This window comes from Eubalaena glacialis, chromosome 9, assembly GCF_028564815.1.
Source record: "Eubalaena glacialis isolate mEubGla1 chromosome 9, mEubGla1.1.hap2.+ XY, whole genome shotgun sequence".
NCBI lineage: Eukaryota > Metazoa > Chordata > Mammalia > Artiodactyla > Balaenidae > Eubalaena > Eubalaena glacialis.
The window spans coordinates 14,199,246-14,219,826 of record NC_083724.1 but is presented as its reverse complement, the minus strand read 5'-3'; the positions used below and the strand labels follow the sequence as shown (position 1 = coordinate 14,219,826).

Sequence of the window (20,581 nt, the reverse complement as noted above, 5' to 3'; positions counted from 1 at the left end):
TTTTATATATAATAACATCACTATGCATTAACATTAAATTAATAACCATTTATTCTTAATCCAGCATAGGTAGATTTAGATGTTTCAAAATTGGAAGGAGAAAAACAATTTCTTTAGGAAGATTGCACATTTTTGTAAGTTTCTAAAACACTGACAATTTTAATGAGTTTTATATTTGAGGAATTATTGTAGTGAACTTGTTAATCCACAAATCTAATAATAATACCATCAAACACTTTTTGACTGCCATGGTATCTTAACAGATTTAATTTGTGGAGGAGTTCTAAAACTTGGATCCCAATGGTATTCTGGTGATAATAATTTAGTGGGTTTCTTAATAAAAATATATTTGTTTAGGTGGTGTTCATATGTGCTGGTAAGTCTATTTTCGGTGTCTTGATTAGCTCCTTTCTGATATACTTTAAGGAGGTTTAAAACCTCCTGGACTCTGCCACCAAAAATTGCACTATGGTAATAGAAATCTTCCTCTTCAAAAGGGATGAAAGCTGCTGATTTACATCTTCTCTCATAAGGGAAATCTTTACCATTTTTAAAATACCACCATGCACTAAGTTGAGCTACAGATTTTCCCAGGGTTTCCACTCCAAAGTCATCCTTGAAGATCTGGTTTGCAGTCATAATGAAGAGAAAGTTGACTTCATGCTGGATGTGTGTTATGATGTAGCCAAGTAAGTTCTTCATGTATATGAAATGTAAGTCTTCCCATATATTATCTTTGATCACCAAAAATACTTTAAATGTTCGAAGGGGACCTAACACTATGGGAGGCAGCTTGGAGAAGCTATCCAGCAAGATGTAAAAGATAACATTGTAGCCAACCATAAAGTACTTATTAGCAGATTGGATGAACTCTTGCAAGTTCCGAGCTGAAAACCTGTGGAACATGAAAAACAAACAAACAAATACACAACAGAAAAGACTTGTTTTGCTAAAAATCATCAGGAGGTTACCTGTCATTTAAACATGCTGTCTAACACGTGTCATTGTTGCTTAAGAACTATCAATAGGTAAGAGTAGAGCAGTTGGGTCTAGAACTTAACGGTATTGGTTAGTGAAAGAGAATGTAGTGAGCTTGGGAGCCTGAGAAGAGCCATAGAGTTTGTTGTGAAAGCTAACTGGATACTAATGAAAAGATTCCCAAATAGTTTTAAGGACTCAGACACAGCTGAAGAAAATAATCACTAAAAATAATTATACAGTCAGCCAGATATAATGGTTAGAGTTAAATATGAATAGCTCTTTGAATGTAGAAAGGCTATGGGTGCTCATCCACATTTTTCCAAAATAAAAAAAGGATGACTATTAGTAGCACCTACTTTCTGGGAGCACATATTACAGCCAAGCCCATGGTAATGTTCAGCCTTTTGTAATATTTTTCCAGGACCCGTCTATTGTAAGTTCCTTCCCATATGACTGGAGCAAGCCAGTCAGTTGTTGTTATTACATCAGGACGTTTTCTGCTGAACAGACAAGAAACAAGTTAAGCAGCTACCACTTTATTATGACAGGAAAAGTTGTTGTCTAAGTGATAATAGCCAATGATTATCAAATACTTACTATGTTCCTGGCATGGTGATTAAGTGCTTTCCGTTACTCATTTAATCCTTGCAATGTCCTATAAGTACTATTATTATTATTAATATTTTTAAAGTTATACAATTTTTATTTATTTATTTATTTATTTATGGCTGTGTTGGGTCTTCTTTTCTGTGCGAAGGCTTTCTCTAGTTGCGGCAAGTGGGGGCCACTCTTCATGGCGGTGCGCGGGCCTCTCGCTATCGCGGCCTCTCTTGTTGCGGAGCACAGGCTCCAGACGCGCAGGCTCAGTAGTTGTGGCTCACGGGCCTAGTTGCTCCGCGGCATGTGGGATCTTCCCAGACCAGGGCTCGAACCCGTGTCCCCTGCATTGGCAGGCAGATTCTCAACCACTGCGCCACCAAGGAAGCCCCTATAAGTGCTATTATTATCCCTGTTTTTCATATGAGGAAATTTAGGTCACAGATTGGTTGAGTAAATTGCTTACTATCACACAGCTAATAAATGGCAGAGTCAGGGTTCAAGATCAGCCAGCTGGGCTTCAGAATCTATACTTTAGTCATTACGACATACTGCCTTTTGAGCCCAGGGATTATTTTATTTGAGCTCTGACTGGAGCTTAAACTGAAGTAGCCTGGTGTCTGAACATTTCTCTGATTGTTGCCTAAAGCAGGCAGCACCACTGTCTCCTTATATCTTCCTTTCTCCCCACTCCCCCACTTCTCCTTTTCCTCTTTCTCCCTCCTCTTTTCCTAGAAGATCCAGAGTATCTCTTTTCACCTTCTCCTTAATGCTTTAGGCCCATCACTACAACCTGGAAGAAAACGTGATAAGTCCATAAAGGAAGAATGACATTAGATTTGCTTCTAATAATAACAAAATGACAGCAGAAGTAGCAGTATTCATAATAATAAATAGTTTGGCTGGAGGCAGGGCGTTAAACTATTAAAGTCAATCAAGACCTTCATTTTGGAAGGAATTGAATACAAAGTGAGAAGCCATTTTGCTATTAGTGATCACAGGTTTTAATCACAAATCCAGACCCAGACAAGTGTAGGATTTGGCAGCACTTAATAGTATATTAATAATAATATGATAACAAATTCTTCTAAAGTGACCCTTTTACTGTTTTAGCTTATATATTTCTTTATTTTTTATACATTTATTTTTAAACCCTCTCTGTTCTTAGAATTAATAGTCATGCACTTCTATTTGACTGTAAGTCTCAAAATCTACCTTAAAACTGGCCAGATGTATCCTTGTCACAGTGATGATACTTAGAAATTAGGCATGCTACAGATGCAAATCAATGTCTATTTAAGACAATGAAAGGGTTTGAAGATTATCTCTCTTTCCTCATTAGATCTGATTAAAGATTTGCTGCCAGAGTGAAAGAAGAAGAGTCTCTGAAAGCAGAAAGCAATTAAAAACCTGTGTTTAGAAATTGTTTGATAAAACAGAAGAGGACGAAGTAAGAGCAGAGACTTAGAGTCATTAGATTTATACGCTAGGTATGAAACTCTTTGCCTGGGAGGTAAATCTGACCAGAGGATATCCTCTGCAAAGGTGGCTTTCAGTAGTCAGGTCGACAAGATGATCTACCCTCTGGATGTTAGCAAGATGCCTTGCTTAGCCTCCCTTGTGGCTGGCTTAGTGTCTATATACAAAGAGGCCCCAGCTACTTGGACTCTGGTGGAGATGATGATGGGCTCAATGACATGAATATCTCCCAGTGATGAGTGCCCAACCTGCCAACAGTAGGGGCCAACTCTGAGCCCACTATATGACACCATTTTTCAGGGACCAGCAGCCAACTGATGGCTGCTTGATTATATTAGACTCCATGATGAAAGGGACAGCAGCTTTCCCTCAGGGAAATGTTTCATGTTCAGGATAGGGATTTGCTTTCCCAGCCTACAAATCTGTCAGCTTTGTTGACTTGCAGATATCTTATTCATTGCCATCATAGCACATGTAACATTGCCTCCACCTAAGGTATACATCTCAGGGTGAAATGACATTTGGCTCAATTCCATGAAGTTCTCTTGTCTGACTATGTGCCTCACTCTCTAGAGGCAGCTGGCCCGGTAGAAAGTGGAATGGCCAGGGAAAGTCTCAATTTCAGTGATAGTTTGGAGATAATTCCCTGAAAGGTTGAGGTACTATCCTATTGTATACCATTCATGTTTTGAATCAATGTGCGATATGAGATACCATTCCTTCCAAAGCTAAAATACACGGTCCAAAAAGCAAGGTGGGTGTGGAGATGTTCCAGCTCATGATTGCATCTAATAACTCACTTACAGAATGTTTACTTGCCATTGTTGTAACCTTGGGTTCAGTGAGTTTAGATCTCCTAGATCCCAAGGGAGGAGTTCTTCCTCTAGGAAATAAGTCATGGTTCTATGAACCTGATAGCAGGTCACTTGGGGTTCTTCATGCTGCTTAGCTAAGAGGCAGAAAATGGCATTACTGCACTGGCTGGGGTGGCTGATCTTTATCACCAAGAGGATATTAAGATGTAGTTACACAATGATGGCAAGGAGGGCTGCATATAGAACCCAAGAGATTCTCTGGGGTGCCCAATAGTACTCCCATTTCTAGTAATAATTGTCAATAGGAAATTGTGGCATCTCAATAAGTTGGTATCACTAAAGGACTCAGAATCTTCAGGAATGGAGGTTTGGGTCACCCTAACAGATAAGAACTCTGGCTGACCCAGGGGGTTAGCAGAGGATAAGGATACCATGGAGCAGTGATTATTAACTACGTCCTTTTATTACCAACATCCTGAACAGCTACAGAGGTGGGATTGTAGCCATGATTTATTATGTTAATTATATTTTTCCCCTTTCTCTGCCACTTTATAAGAAGACCACTGGAGATGGCTGTTACAATTTAGGTTCCAGGTGGGAATATGGCTGAATTGCCATAACCTCACCTCTTGACAACACCTTGTAGCTAATGGGACTGTGTTTCTCCTGTTTGGGGAACATGAGCTTCTTCATCTAAGTGAAGGTTGAGAATTGATGCTAAGAGGCAAAAGAGGGGATTGTGCTAGTTATTTACCTTCTCCTTATTTATCCTTAGACCTTCTCTGCCCGGTGTTATGTCCTGGAAGCAGACTGGTCATCCAGTCCCCTGCTCTGTGGCTTCCAACTGGTTCTTCTAATGGGAGGCCCCAACACAAGATCAGAGGGCAGGAAGAGAGGTTACCTATTCTCCTCTCTTTCTTCCAGCTTTGTTGAGATCTTGACAGTGGCTGTATCCATATACAACTGCGACTTCTACTGGGTGACTCTTTCATGGTTTCAGGAATCCCTGGTCTCCAGGAACACCATTCCTTCCCTTGTCCCTTTAGGCTTAGGGTGGTCACAGCTTCCTGCTGTTGCAAGCCCCTGTGTGCCTCCATTTCCTTTGCTGGGTCCCAAATCTCTGCTAACAATCTCTTCATTAAAGTTTCTTCATGTCACTTGAGTTGCTTCTTTCATACCCTGATATATTCAGTATCTGAGAAGCTTAGACAACACCTCATGAGGCCTGAGCAGATAGTATTCAGCAGGACACAAAGTGACCTGCTCATGAAGTATATTGTTTACAACGAAAATTTCCGGAAAGAAGATACACAGATAAAATTCTGGTCTTATGCTACTATAGACTATCATAGGTGTAACATAGAAAGAAGCACAATGATGAGGGAGGGAAATAATGTATATGGCCGAAGATATTTATGTTCCTAGAAAAGAGAGAATAGGTAGTAAAATGACTTTGATGCTAGAATGTGTCACTAAAATTTGATGAGATGTGAATCATGATAATAATATGGGAGGGAATAATTTGTTCAAAAAGTGTATCTGGAGAGAGAAGGTGGGGACTCTTTCTATAAGTCAAGGCTATATTGACCTATATCTAGTTCTAGGAAACTGAGTGTAAGTCTAAAAGGAGTAAGAATCAGAAGTGATATATTGGAAATAAATTTACTATAAATGGATAGAATCATGATAGAACAGTACTAGAGAATTTCCACCTCTACTCCTGCTCTATCAGTATACAATTTCTCCGCCTCCTGGCTGGATCACCATATTAGCAGCCTAGTTTGTGCTCTTTTCTTTTTTCCTCCATATTCACATAATTCTATAGATAATATGTGTATAATATACACATATACATAGATACACATATGTATCCAGGCTTTTAAAATCTTGTTTGTTTTACAATAATGAAATAATGCACATCTTTCTGCATCTTGTTTTTCTTACTCAATACAACCTTGTGAAAATCCTTCCACATTATCTGGACTAGTTCTTATTCATTTTTAAAAATGGCTGCATAATATTCCACAGTGTGGAGATTAGCCACTTCCTTACGAATAAGTATTCATTTTATTTTTGGGATTTTTCTCACTATGAAAAATGATACAATAAACTTTCTTAATCTTATGTCTTTGTGTACTGTTGCTGTTATTTTTATCAGCTAGTCCTAGAAATAGGATTCCTTTTATGTATGTTCATTTTTAATAGATGTTACCCAATTACTTTTTTTTTTTAAGTTTTAATTTTTTTTGTTTGTTTGTTTTTTTTGACTGCACTGCATAGCTTGTGAGATCTTAGTTCTCTGACCAGGGATCGAACCCCGGCCCATGGCAGTGAAAGTGCTGAGTCTTAACCACTGACTGCCAGGGAATTCCTGGTCATTTCATTTTAAACTAAAATCCATGATGCTTAATAGTAAAACACAAGCCCTCTAATGAAAGAATGCCTTCTACCACTGTTATGTAATGGTATGTTATGTTATGAAAATGCTGTCATTTCGATTAGTCAAAAGGTTTCATGTATTTATTTAATCTACAAATATTGAGCCTCTGCTATGTCTAGGATTCTTTTCTAGGCACTTTCTATTGGGAGAGGCAGATAATAAATGAATAAACAAGCAAATAAGTAGTATACCAGATGTTGATGAATGCAATGGAGAAAAATAAAACTGGGTGAGGGAAAAAGGGAATGGGAGGGGCCATTTTATATGGGTGGTTGGAGAAGGCTTCACTGATAAAATAACATTTGTGTGGAGTCTTGATGGAAGTGAGAGAATGAGCCATTTGACTATACAGAAGATGCATGGTTCATGCAGGAAAACAGAAGGTGCAAAGGCCCTGAGGTGAGAGCATGCTTGGTGTACCTGAGGAGTATCAAGGAGGCCAGTACGACTGGAGTGGAATGAGGGAGACAAATGTTGAAGATGTTGGGCAGCTATTTTATCTATAATTTTTTTTCACCTTTTAAACTCTTTGAACTCTCTGGAAAGGCATCTTAAAAGAGCATTAGTTCTTAATGTTCATAGCAGCAAAAGCCTAGAAACAGTTCAAGTGCCCTTTAATGAAGCAGTAGATGAACAAACTGTGGTATATTTCCACAGTCAATTATTATGCAGCCATCAAAATGAATGTCAGTGATATGCAATTTGGAGATGAATTTTAGCAATCTAATATTAAGGGAAAAAATAAACCCCTGAAGATTACATACATCATGATATCCTCTTTATAAAGTTACTGATATGAACAACTAAAATTTTAAAATAGACTTTTCCAGAATACACATGGAGGATATAAGTTTATACTTTAAAAAATACCGTATGCTAACACATATATATGGAATCTAAAAAAAAAAAAAATGGTCATGAAGAACCTAGGGGCAGGACGGGAATAAAGATGCAGACCTACTAGAGAATGCACTTGAGGACACGGGGAGGGGGAAGGGTAAGCTGGGACAAAGTGAGAGAGTGGCATGGACATATATACACTACCAAATGTAAAATAGATAGCTAGTGGGAAGCAGCCGCATAGCACAGGGAGATCAGCTCGGTGCTTTGTGACCACCTAGAGGGGTGGGATAGGGAGGGTGGGAGGGAGGGAGACGCAAGGGGGAGGAGATATGGGGATGTATGTATATGTATAGCTGATTCACTTTGTTATAAAGCAGAAACTAACACACCATTGTAGAACAATTATACTCCAATAAAGATGTTTAAAAAATAAATAAATAAATGAATAAAAATAAAAAAGAAAACAAGCGGATGATGAACCAGGATTCAGGACTGTGGTTATTTCAGGGACTAGGGCAAGGAAACAGAGTGGGGGTATTGAAAAGGACACAAAGCAAGATGTTGACGTTATAGAAGGTTGTAATTTTTGCTTCATTAAAAATAAGCAAGAAAGCACACAAATAAATAAAATAAGTGGATTTTGCATGAACTAATGATGAGAGTAAGTCATGAAGCAAGGATTATTATTCATCTAATTCTCTGCACCTGCAGTCCATTAAAAAATATAAATATAAAAAAGAATTCTGATAAGATGAAATACAAATAAATAGTAAACATAGAGGATGCTCAAATTAAATAATAATTACAGAAATACAAATTGAATTGAGATATTTCAACTAAGTTTTTCAAGTAATAAAATGTTTGATACTACTAGAATAAAATGTAGATATATAAAACAAAAATTATTAACATTTCTCCTTGTAGATTAGAAAATAAATAGTATAATTGTTAAAGGGCAATTTAGCAGCCTGAAGCAATATTTAAAATGTTCACAACCTCTGAAACCAATGATGCCATAATGGAAATTTATATTACAGATAAATTCACACAGCAGTTTACAAAACATATGTATAAGGCTATTTGTTGAAATATTACTTACAGTAGCCCCCAAACTGCAAACAATACAAAACCAACAGTGAATGGCTAATACTTAAATTATGGTATACAGCCATTATAAAGAATGAAATTCTCCCCCGAATGTTAATGCCAAAATCAAGAGGAGTCATTAATGGCATTTTTCAGGCTGTTACTAAAGAGATTTTTTCTTTCTCCTAATAAAACCAGGAATGTTAAACCAGAAAACATCTTTCTCATTATGACCCTTAATTGCCTAATTCTTGATAAATAGGTCCTAGGATTGTATATAAAAGCCTTAAAAGTAAAAATTCCAAGTCCTGGAAACCTCCCAGGTTAGCTAAAATTTGATGATGAAAAAAAAATCTTCCCCATTCAAATAGAGTTATATTATTATTATTATTACTTTATGAGCAGAATTTTTGGTTCTTACTTAGGATTAAACCAGTCTGAGAGCTGAGGTTCTCCTGCTTCTTGATCCCTGGGTACAAAATGAAAATCATGTTAAGAGTAATCTGCTCATTCAACAAATATATGTTGCACCTTACGAATATGATAATATTCGTAATTATTCGTGTTATAATATGACAGGCACTATTTGGTGCTGGTTCTATAACTATGAACATTTAGATAGTCTCCTGTCCTCGGGAAGCTGATAGATGAGCAGGAAAGATGATATTAAATAGATAATTACAGTACAGAGTGATAAGTGCTAATAGGGAAAACAGAGCATATAAATGGGGCATCCAACCTAAATTTGGGGTTAAGGGAAACCACTTGGAGAAGAAATAGAAACTGAGTCTGGAACAATAAGGGCTACATTAGGGTGAAGAGGTTATGATCAAGGGCAGGAAGGCAAGGGACAGTATGGTTTCTTTTGCGGGGGGTGATATATTTTAAAAATTAACAGAGCCAGAAAATAATGTATATTCATAGAAAATACAGATTTAATTTATCAAACATTAGTAGCTTATTATGTGATAAATACTCTTATGTATTGAAATAAAGGGGTTGGAGTAGGGGTCCAGATGTTCACCTTTGATTTCGACTTAAAGATAGGATGCACCTAAGGTTTTGTTGTACTTTTAAGTTAATTACATAATTGACAAGGTTATGAGGGAACTTCCCTTTCATAAACTGGGGATTTTTGTAAAATAAGAATAACTTTAAGTGACTTGTGCTTCCAGAAAAATGGAATAGTCCTAATTTTTCCTATTCCTACCCCTAAGTATAGCTACAATCCCTGGACATTATATATAGAGCAAACAAAAGAAGACTCTGAAAGCAAAGAAGCCAGTTCAGGTAGGCACCTCAGAACTCATGGATCGACATGGCAGTGAGTTCCTTGGGTTTTCTGCCACATGTATCCCAGATTGAGTGCAAGAGAAGCCAGCAACCCAGAAATGCCAATGGGTATAGACACAAAAAGAACCCTGAGAAAAACCTGCTCTTTACAACTAAAGGACTAGGAAAAGGGCAGCCTAGCAAGGCAGAAAACTTTTAGGCACTACTCACTCTACTCCAGCCCAATACCACAGAAAAGCTGTGACCCCATATCCATCCCTCCAGCAAAGACCAAGTGGAGAACTGAAACTTCCACCCTCACCAGCCTGTAATGAGGCTCCCCCAACCCTCCTCACTGGTGTGGAGTTGGAGGAGGTTAGTGGGGGTTAGAACCTTCACCACTGCTCAGCAGCTGTGGCCATCTCCCTGTGGTCAGTGTCAGTGGAGACCATGTGGGGAGCCTAAACTCTCATTCCCACTCATTAGTAACAAGGAGCCCCTCCCCACTAAGTTCCAATAGAGGCAGAGTTGAGAACCTGAAATTTCACCTCTCAACTGACAGTAATAGGGAGGTGCCAACCCATTTTCCAGCTGGAGCAGTATCAGAGGATGCCTGTGAAAATGCAAGATTTAAATAAGATCCAGAGTCTCCTAATACCCAAAATATCCAGGTTTCAATAAATAATCACTCATCATTCCAAGAATCAGGAAGACCTCAACTTGAATGAGAAAGGACGATATGCAGATGCCTTGATAACACAGATATTAGTTTTATCTGACAAGGATTGTAAAGCAGCCATTGTAAAAATGCCTCAGTGGGCAATTACAAATACTTGAAACATGAAGAAATAGAAAGTCACAGCAAAGAAGTTGAAAGTCAAAGATATAGAAAATCAAAGATATAGAAGATATAAAGAAGAACCAAATATAAATTTTAGAACTTAAAAATACAATTCCTGAAATAAAAACTCATTGGATAGGCTTAACAGTAGAATGAAGAGGATGGAGGAAAGAGTCAGTGAACTTGAAGACAGAATAATAGAAATCACTCAAGCTGAACAACAGAGAGAAAAAAAACTGGAAAAAAAAAGAACAGCATCTCAGAGACAAGTGAGACTATAACAAAAAACCTAATATTCATTTAATTGGAGTCCCAGAGGGAAGAAAGAGGTGGGGCTGAAAATTATTTTTTAAATGGATGAACACTCCCTAACATTTGGCAAAAGACACAAACATACAGATTCAAGAAGCTGGGTGAATCCCAAACAGGATAAACCTAAAGAAATACATGCTAAGGCACATGATAGTCAAATTTCTGAAAACTAAAGATGAAAAAATCTTAAAAGCAGTCAGAAATGATTCACCTATAAGGAAAAAATAATTTGAATGAAAGTGGATTTCTTATCCAAAACCCTGGACCCAAAAAGAAGTAGAACAGTATTTTTCACGTGCAGTAAGAACTATCAATCAAAATGTCCCTCAATAGGTGAATGCTTAAACAAACTTTGGTACATCCCTTCGTGGAATACTACACAGCATGAAAAAGGAATGACCTATTAATATAAACAACAACCTGGCTGAATTTCAAGGCATTATTCTGAGTGAAAAAATCTCATCTCAATAGATCATATACCATATGATTCCATTCATAAAACATTCTCAAAGAGACAAAATTATAGAGATAAAAATAGATTCGTGGTCCTAGGGTTTAGGGAGAGTCAGGGAGAGGAACTGGGTGGGTCTACAAATGGTAGCTCAGAGGAGATCTTTATGGTGATGGAATAGTTTTGTATCTTGATTGCTGTGGTGGTTACAGGAATCTACACATGTGATAAAATGTCATATAATTATACACATACATTGTCCCAACATTGATTTCCTGTTTTCTTATTAGATTACCATTATGAAAGATGTAACATTGAGGGAAATTTGGTGAAAGGTACATGTGACTTCTGTGTACTATCTTTGCAACTTCCTGTGAATCTATAATTATTTCAAAATCAAATATTAAATGTAAAACCTTTAAAAGTGTATCCTTTTTGACATTTCATAGATGTTTTTAGCCAAAGATATTTCATTATAGGATTGCTCAGTATTTGTGCTCTTTCAAAATCCAAATCACCCAGCTTTATTAAAAATATACAATGACAAATGGAGAACTTTAAAAAAAGTTGTTTTTTTTAAGGTTGTTTTCACTAATTCTTGGGTTCTACACAATGGTCAATGGTAGAAAACATGGTTGACTAAAGAGGGCTATCAATCTAAAGAAAAATATCATCCTGGACAGAGATACTTAAACTATAGAAAATGTCAAAAACTTATCTGGTATAAGCAAATGAGTGTGTCAAGTGAGCAAAATTGGGAGATGTCCATATACACTCAAAATATTTCTGAACTGATAACCCAAGAAATTTGTCAGTGGTTGCCTCTAGAGAATTCAGTCTAGTTTTCTGTTCTTTCTGACTGCCATTGCCATTAGAATCCACCTGACTGCAGCCAGTTTGCCCTCCATACAGTTTGTAAAGTACTTACAGAACAAAGATTCTTACCAGCAGAGATTAATCTTCTCTAGGTTCTTCTTTATTCTTTAGATACAAGAAAAAAAGGCATTTTAGTGTTAAATTTGAACAAATGCCTATTGCAATTGAATAACAAAAAATCTAGAATTCAGATCCATTCATTCACTCACTTGTTAGCCAGATAATTACTACAAAACTACTACATGCCAGGCACAATACTCCTGTTCTGGAATACATGGCATCTAGTTCTGATGTGACATTCCAGTTCTGGAATCCAGGCCTGAAATGAGCTTACGATCTATTATTTCTTTTTCGACTAAGATAGCACATTATCTTCAAAAAGATGATATTAATACTGTTACAAGTGACCACGAGCCCTTTCTATTAAGGCACAACACCTCAGGAGGGCAAATAACATGTAGAACATGATACCAAAGCAATAGGGTTAATTTTAAAAGACATTAGCTCCCACAAATAGCTGACTTTCAAATAGTACCAGTAGCATTGCATTGCTTATTTTAAAAAGATCAAAAAGGAAGGCATGGAGGCGGGAAGAATTTGAGTTTTTCTATGTGAGAGAATTTTAGCAGGTTAAAAAATTTGTTTCCTAGTATAGTTGTGTTTCTGTAGCAGGTTACTTTGAATCTTATTCCTATTAGATGGAACTTTAATGTAGTTTAAAATGTATCTGAAATAGCCCCCAATGCTCTATATCCTCTTATCATGTCTAATTTCTTTCTTCATAGTATTATTACATAAAATACAATGCTCCTGACATTATATTGAATATTTCTTTGCTTATTGCCCATCTTCTCCACCTAGAATGTAAAGCTTCATAAGAGCAGTCACTTTGTGTTATTCCTGTTTTCCCAGCACTTAGAACAGGGCCTAGCACCAAGAAGGTGCTCAATAAATATTTGTTGAATGTTGAAAAATGAAAGAATTAATATATTTATGATTCGATTTGTTCCCCAAAGGGGAAGTAATTTCTGATTACTTTAGGGAATATTTATTAATATTTTGGGGCAACACTTAGCATTTTAGATCAACTCTGCCAATCATTAAAGATAACTCATCAGTCTTTTGTATTTACCGAAAATGATGCTTAATCAACATCAAGGATAAAGCAAATGCCATCAATAACAGCATTTTCCATTTGGTATTCATTCCCTCCTAGAAAAAAAGAGGATAAAAAGTTTTGGGGGGAAGTAGAAAACAACCTTCTTGCCACCTTCTAATAACAGACTAATTTGTGGAAGCTTGGCCATCAATCCAAGTGTCTGATTCCAGAATGCTCAGCCTTAGGAAGAAGGCAGACTTGAGTCAGGAGAACCACCTATTCTGTTTGAAGTGCTGCAGAAATCTCCCTTAGGGTGGGCCCTTTAGGAGGGATCCATTTTAGATTAGGTGCAAAGTGTCTGTGATATTCTTTTTGTATTCCTTTATCAAATTCCACCCTGTTTGTGTAAAAGAAATTCAATAAAACTCATTCTATTTCACTTGGGCTTCTGTGACAATAAAATGGGGTACTAAGGGAGACATCATTATGCATTAGGATATATTCTGCCCCCAAAGTTGATTTATGTATCCCTATCTATCTATCTATATATCTATATATTTTCCTCACAAAGATATTAAGACTGATAATTTATTCAAAGTCTATAGGACTAGAAACCTAAGAATATATGAGCTCTTTCAAAGGTATATCCTAGTAAACAGTGATTAAAAATATAAATTAAAGGCATTAAGCTCTAAAATGGAATATTTGGCTTCAGCCAATGACCAAGCTTGTGTTGAAGGTGTTAGGCAGGATTTTCGTTTACAAGCATAAACTGGTTTTCAGTAGGCATCATCCAAAAACAGGTCCTGCTTTTAGATTATATGTTGGAGTAAAATGGAGGTCTCTGATATTTACTTTTTGAACCCTCACTTAATGAGCAAGATGTTTTAGATCTGTACCTTCCAATATGGTGGCCACTAGCAACAAGTGACTAGTGAATACTTGAAATGTTGCTAGTCCAACAGTGGACTTTGAAGACTCACTATGAAAAAATAATGTGAGATATCTCATTAATAATTGTTTATATTCAATACATGTTGAAATGAAATTTTGGATATAGTGGGTTAAATGAAATATATTATTAAAATGAATTTCGTATTTCTTTTACATTTTTGCAGTGTAGCTCCTGGAATATTTAAAGTTACAAATGTGGCTTGCATTATATTTCTATCTTACAGTTCTTCTATAGATAATACCACACTGGGAAGGCTTTAACTGGGCACAATTTTAGTGTCCTTGCAATGAGAAATGACCACCTTTTAAATTCAAGACCATTAGAAATGCCCTATGTATGTGGTAAGATTCCACTTAGCCAAATTATTTTCTGACAATCTGCCCTCAATGACATTATTTTTAAAGGTCAGGAGTATGTTGATGTGTCACCTATTTTGTACAATATATTTTTAAGGCCGAGGTTTGGGGATGATCCTTATCTGTGATTTTGCCAGATCATCCAAACTTTCATACAGTTCCTTCCTAAGAGCCTTACCTTTAGTTTTGGTGATATAAAGAGAAAAAGTCCTAGGATGTTTCCCAAGCATTATATTTTGGGGTCTCTGTAAAAAAAATCAGATATTGTTTAATACTTTCCTGGTGTTTGAGTCTTATACTAATGGTGATGTCACCACTCTTTTTGATGATGAGAACATAAGAAAGTCATAATGATACTGTCATAATGATACATTTGGTAGGAAGTTTTTCTCAGGCTACCAGATGGTAGAACTTTGTCTTATTTGAAAAACCAAAGGACTTAAAGAATGGTTTGCTTTTCCTTTCCTTTGTTGTACTTACATTTTTTGGGATGACTTTTGCTTATGGAAATAGATTTTGAGCGGTGTGTGTATATGAATGACAGAACAAGTGCAGCATCTTCTTTTAGGCATTGTCTAATTATCTCAGGTAAAGCTAATTTTTTCTTATGCTTTCTAAGAATATCTTAAAAGTACTTATTTTTCTGATTATGGAAGTAACACATTTTCATGTTATAAAATTTTTCAAGTGCAGAAGAGCACAAAGAAGAAAATGATCAAATCATCTCACACTTTCTGAGATATTCACTCTTCGTTTGAGATAAGCATGCACCTTTATTTTGCCTTCTTTATAAATAGTTTTTCTTATTGAAAGAGAAAGGCACACATTCTAACAGAAAAAAAAGTTATATAATGTACACTAACTCTTATTCTACCTCAGCATCTGATTTTTCCTATTATCCCATCCCCAGTGGAAGCCACTATTCATAGTTTCTTGGGTTTTATTCCATAACTATTCTGTGCCCTGAAAGCATATATACATTTTTAAGTATATAGTTCCCCTTTTCACACAAATGTGAGCATACTAAAAACACTCTTCAGTACTTTCAAACTATCACTCATCAGTATATTTTGAAGATCATTCCAGTACATCTCATACATCTGACTCATTCTTTTTCTGGTAAACTGTATTTTGTTATATGACTATATCATAATTTATTTCACCAGTTTTCTATTGCTAGAGATTTTGGTTATTTATTGTCTTTGCTATTCTAAGAAATGCCACAGTGAAAATACTTGAACATGCTCTATGAGCACATGTTGAACTATACTGCAGGATAAATTCCTAGAAATGGAATTGTTGGGTCAAAAGTTAAACCCATTTAAAATTTAAATAAATGTTACTGAATTGTTTTTCATAGAGATTGTTCCAGTTTAACTTTGTACCATCAGTGGATAAAAGTAATCAGTTCCTTGCACCCTCATCAATATAGTGTGTTGTTATAATTTTTAGTATTTGACAGGCTGAAATGTGGGAATTGTATCTCAGTGGAGTTTTAATTTGCATTTATTTTATTATGGTTGATGTTGAGCATCTTTTTGCATGTTTAAAAGCCATTGTAATTCCTTCTCTGTAAACTGTCCATACCTTTGTTCATTTTCTATTAGGTCTCTGAATTTTTATATTTTTAAATAAATTTTTTTATTTAGACATAATTTTAGATTTAAAGGTAATTAAGACCATATGGTTTTAAGATAGACAAAAAGATTACTGGGACAGGATCAAGAGTCCAGAAATAGATCTACACCTATGTGTACAAGTGATTTTGACAAATAGGAAAAAGCAATTCATTGGAGAAAGGATAGTCTTTTTTTAAAAAATGGCTCTAAAACAATTGGATATCCATATCCCAAAAGAAAAAAAAAAAAAAAAGAGAAGAACTTTGATCAGCACTTTGCACCATATGAGAAAAATTAACTCAAAATGGATTACTGACCTAAATGTAAAATTTAAAACAATAAAATGTATAGGAGAAAAAACAGTTAAGACAATGAAAAGGAAACTGGAGATTGGGAGAAATACAATTAAAAATGGGCAAAATATTTGACCAGACATTTCACTGCAAAATAAAACAAAACACACACAGAAGGCAAATAAGTATATGAAAAAACCATATTAGTCTTTATCGTCATTAGTCTTTAAGCAAATGCAAATTAAAATCACAGTATTTACCACCACATACCTATTAGAATGGCTAGAATTTAAGAAAACTGACCACACCTAGTGTTGGTGAGGTTCCAAGAACTGGAACTCTCATAGGCTGTTGTGGGGAAAGTAAAATGGTACTACTCTGGAAAAGTCTGGCAGTTTCTTAGTAATTTAAACAAGCACTTACCATTCAATCTGGCAGTTCCTCTCCTAGATATTTACCCAAGAGAAACAGAAGCATATGGCCGTGTAAAGACCTGTTCATGACTGTTCACAGTAGCTTTCTTGGTAGTAGCCAAAAGGTGGAAACACCCCAAATGTTCAACAACAAGTGAATGTATAAACAAACTGGCATGGAATGTCCATAGAATGGAATAGTATTCAGCAATAAAAAAGAACAAAGTATTGATATATGCAACAACATAAATGGACCTCAAAATAGTTATACTGTGGAAGAAGCCAGACAAAAAAGAACATATATTGTGTGTTTCTACTTATATAATATCCTTAAATATGCAAAACATTCAAACTATACAATGCACATTTTTATATTTTGGCTGCCCAAAACCTGAACACCCTCATTTAGAGGGAATCCTAAATTCAAGAAGCAAAAGCATCCTTCTGTCCAGTATGGAAACTGAAATAGGCAGAAATTTCCTTTCCCTGCCAGTTGCAGCTAAAACATGGGCACATGATCTAAACTACCTGCCATGCTAATCAGATTCTGCTACCTGGAACTTTGAGACTTAAGGGAGTTCATTTTGAGATTATTTGTAATACAGTCAAGGACTAACATTATGGCAGATGTTTCCAAGGGTTTGGAGGTCAGCAGGGAGATAATAAGTGATGCGGTCAGGGTTGTTGCTCAAAGAGATTTATATCTATGGCATAATCTTATCTGTGCATTTCCTTCCTAAGTCCCTTTATACTTCTTCAGCTGCTGATTGCTAAGTACTGTGAACTGCTTCCTACCATTCTGTAGTAAACATTGCTATTACTCACTACGATCTAGTTCCCTCTTCCTTCCCAGGCAGATGGCATATAGCACTTCCTAGCCCTTTTGCACTTGGCAGGGGCATGCGATAAGTCCAGGTTGAGGCACTGAAAAGTCTCTCTTCCACTGACACTGTGACTAGCAATATCACAAATAGTGGACCCACTATCATTCTGGGTCCCCAAGTGACAATATGGAGCAGATTGCTTGGCTCCAACCCTCACTGGTAATATATGGTGAGTAAGGAAGGTTTTTTTTGTCTTAAGGTCACTAAGATTTGAGGGTTCAACTTTCCTACCCAACATGCCATTCCATAATTTTTTTCTCTGTTTAGATGAATCAGAATCATTTTCAATGTCCTGACAAATTCAGGTACTGGTACAAGAAAGAGAGGTTGTAGGCAACATAAACTTGGGGAAACTGGGGGACTCTAGAATTGGCTATTAGGCCTTGCTTGGGGCTTAAAGGCAACTGAGAAATCACATTAGTATTCAGAGAGAGGTATGTGGCAGGGTATGAAATATGGCATTAAACAGCTAATTAAATTATCCCTGGACTCCCATGTGTGAGGTGCTCATTGATGAAAAAGGCTTTGGGGAACAACAGTTCCTGCCATAAAAATATGATGATGATGATGATGATAACTGGTATAACACTGACTTATGGGCCAGGCACTACACTACATACATATATTAACTTATATAATGAAATGAAGGACATAAAGAGATCGAGGACCAACTGGCAGGTTAAATGGCTGTATCTAAAGGCACTAGAGAGCTTAAAGAAAAATCACAAAGCTGGAGTTAAAATCTCCTTTGTGATTTCACCTTCCATCAGATCGCTGTGCCCTTCATAGTTGTAGGGGGTTCCAACTCTCCTGATGGCCCTGGTTTTGGGCCTTTAGTAAGACCACCTCCTTCTGGCTCTTGGGTTGGTCACAGCTTCTCAGTCACCTCACTGTCCCACTGAGCTCCCTAGCAATTCCTTCACCTGTGTAACCAATTCTTGAATTAAAATCCCTCGTTTTAAAAACCCAGATTTTTCTGACTAGACCCTGATTGATATAGTTCCTAGTATATACTTGGGGTACTCTGGCATCAAATAGCTTTTGCTGTATAAAAACCCACCCCAAACCTTAATGGCTTAAAGCAACAATGCTTGATTTTTGCTCATGAGGCCATGCATAATTTTTGCTGATCTGGGCCAGGTTCAGCTGATCTCAGCTGGGAAAGCACTCATGTATCTACAATACTCTGGTCAGTTGGTTTGGGGATTGCTGGTCTATATTCACGTATCTGGCTGTTCAATACATTAGCTAGGGCAATGCAAAAAGGCCATGGATACAGAGAGGGGATAATAATGTCCATTTTGCAAACTATCTGCCAAAGACCCTAAGCAATTGTCTCTCAAAATGGGATTCTGGTATTGGGTTGCTCACCTATTTAAGTTTGACTACCATGAAACTGAAACCACTAGATGGCGTTTCAGGGGGCTCCAAGGAGCTCTGGTTCTTTATGTCTCAGGGCAGAAAGAATTCAGTGAGAGGCAAAGTGATAGATAAGAAGCGTTTTATTAGAATAGGACACATGTGAGGTTTACAAGCGGGCAGGTGAGAGGGTGCCATGTCCCGAGAACTTAGTGGGCTACAGTTTTATAGTCAAAGGAAAAGGGGGGAGGGGGAAAAGACCACTTCCTTCCTCATTCTTGAGTAGATGTCACACTTCCATCATCAGCTGCTGCTCCAGGTTGGGCAGGGGAGTTTTCTTGTCCCTGCATGGTCAAGCTAGGACTGTCATGGCACTGTGGAAAAATTATTTCAGGTCTCAGTACAATGAGGGTCTTTCACTTTGAAATGTCACCTTTCCACAAATTATTGTTTTTTATGTGTGCAGAGAGCATGTCCTATGGGTCATTAACTTACTGAGCTCACTGGGCAAGATGTGGGTCTCATGCCACCATTGTTTTATTGTTTTGGGGCATGTCTCATGCTTCTCTTGCATGGTTTTGTTGCTAAGCAAGCCTGCTTGGTCTTGTGGTTAAGCAAACCTGCTTTCTGGAGTGATCATTAACTTACATGGTTCTCCCATACTTTTTCTTTACTTACAATCCCCTAGTGGGATTAAGTATTGAATTATCTACTTTGTCCCTTTACTCTGTCCCTATCAAAACCCTGTTCTACTTGTGGGTTACTAGAAATCTGTGGTATATAGTGGCATCACAATTATTTAAATTATAACCTATTATTGCTTGGTAGGAAGTGTCAATCAAAGGGAAGACATTATGTAGCTGCTGTACTAGCCCTCATGGTTATAATGAGGACAAGGTCTGTGGGATGGGATTGCTGCTTCTGACTGTTCTGGAGAGCTTAGAGAAATAAAATAATAAGTCTAGAAATTTAAACTCTCAGTTCAAGGCATGGGCACAGAATAAGATCACTCTTACGGTGTCATTTTGTGTGTGCGCATGTGTGCGTGTAAGTGGCCATCATGAGGATAAGGATCATGAGCTGAGGATAAGGCTCAAAATCGAATTGTGTGTCCCTATCAAGTTCACGGGTGAAATATTGATATTTAGCAACTGGTAGAATATTTACATCAGTCTCTGACCCATGGTGTAAGGGCTACTGTGGTGAGCAGGGTCAAATGGAAGCCAACGTAAAAGGCTCTCCTACTAAATAATAAATCAGGTGGAGACTGTAAAGATTAGTGCAACGATTAAGGACTTGAACATTACAGGTTGTTCATCCCTATCACATCCTTGTTTAACTTGCTTGTTTGGCCAGTATAAAAGCCAGATGAATTTGGAGAATGCCTGTGGATCATTATAAAGTTAATTAAGTGGTGACTCCAATTACAGCTACTTTTCCAGGTGTTGCACCTTTTTCCTGGAGCGAATGAACATGGTCCCTGGTATTTGGTCTGTAGCTGACAGATGTTTTTCCTTATATCAATTATATGGATTATCAAAAGCAGCTTGCTTTTACCTGGCAGAGACATCGATAAACCTTAGAGCTATGTGAATTCTCCTGCATTGTCA

The 20,581-nt window shown here is 36.9% G+C and overlaps 1 protein-coding gene across 1 annotated transcript; it reads right to left on the bottom strand.

Annotated features, from left to right (window-relative positions):
• Positions 1-228: 228 nt before the first annotated feature.
• LOC133097276 (N-acetyllactosaminide alpha-1,3-galactosyltransferase-like 1) lies at positions 229-9,965 on the bottom strand. The gene is made up of 4 exons (XM_061199176.1): positions 9,913-9,965; positions 8,663-8,710; positions 1,338-1,478; positions 229-895 (listed from the first exon to the last, which is right to left on the bottom strand). Exons 1-4 carry the CDS (start codon positions 9,963-9,965, stop codon positions 229-231), a joined length of 909 nt encoding a protein of 302 aa, XP_061055159.1.
• Positions 9,966-20,581: the final 10,616 nt, after the last annotated feature.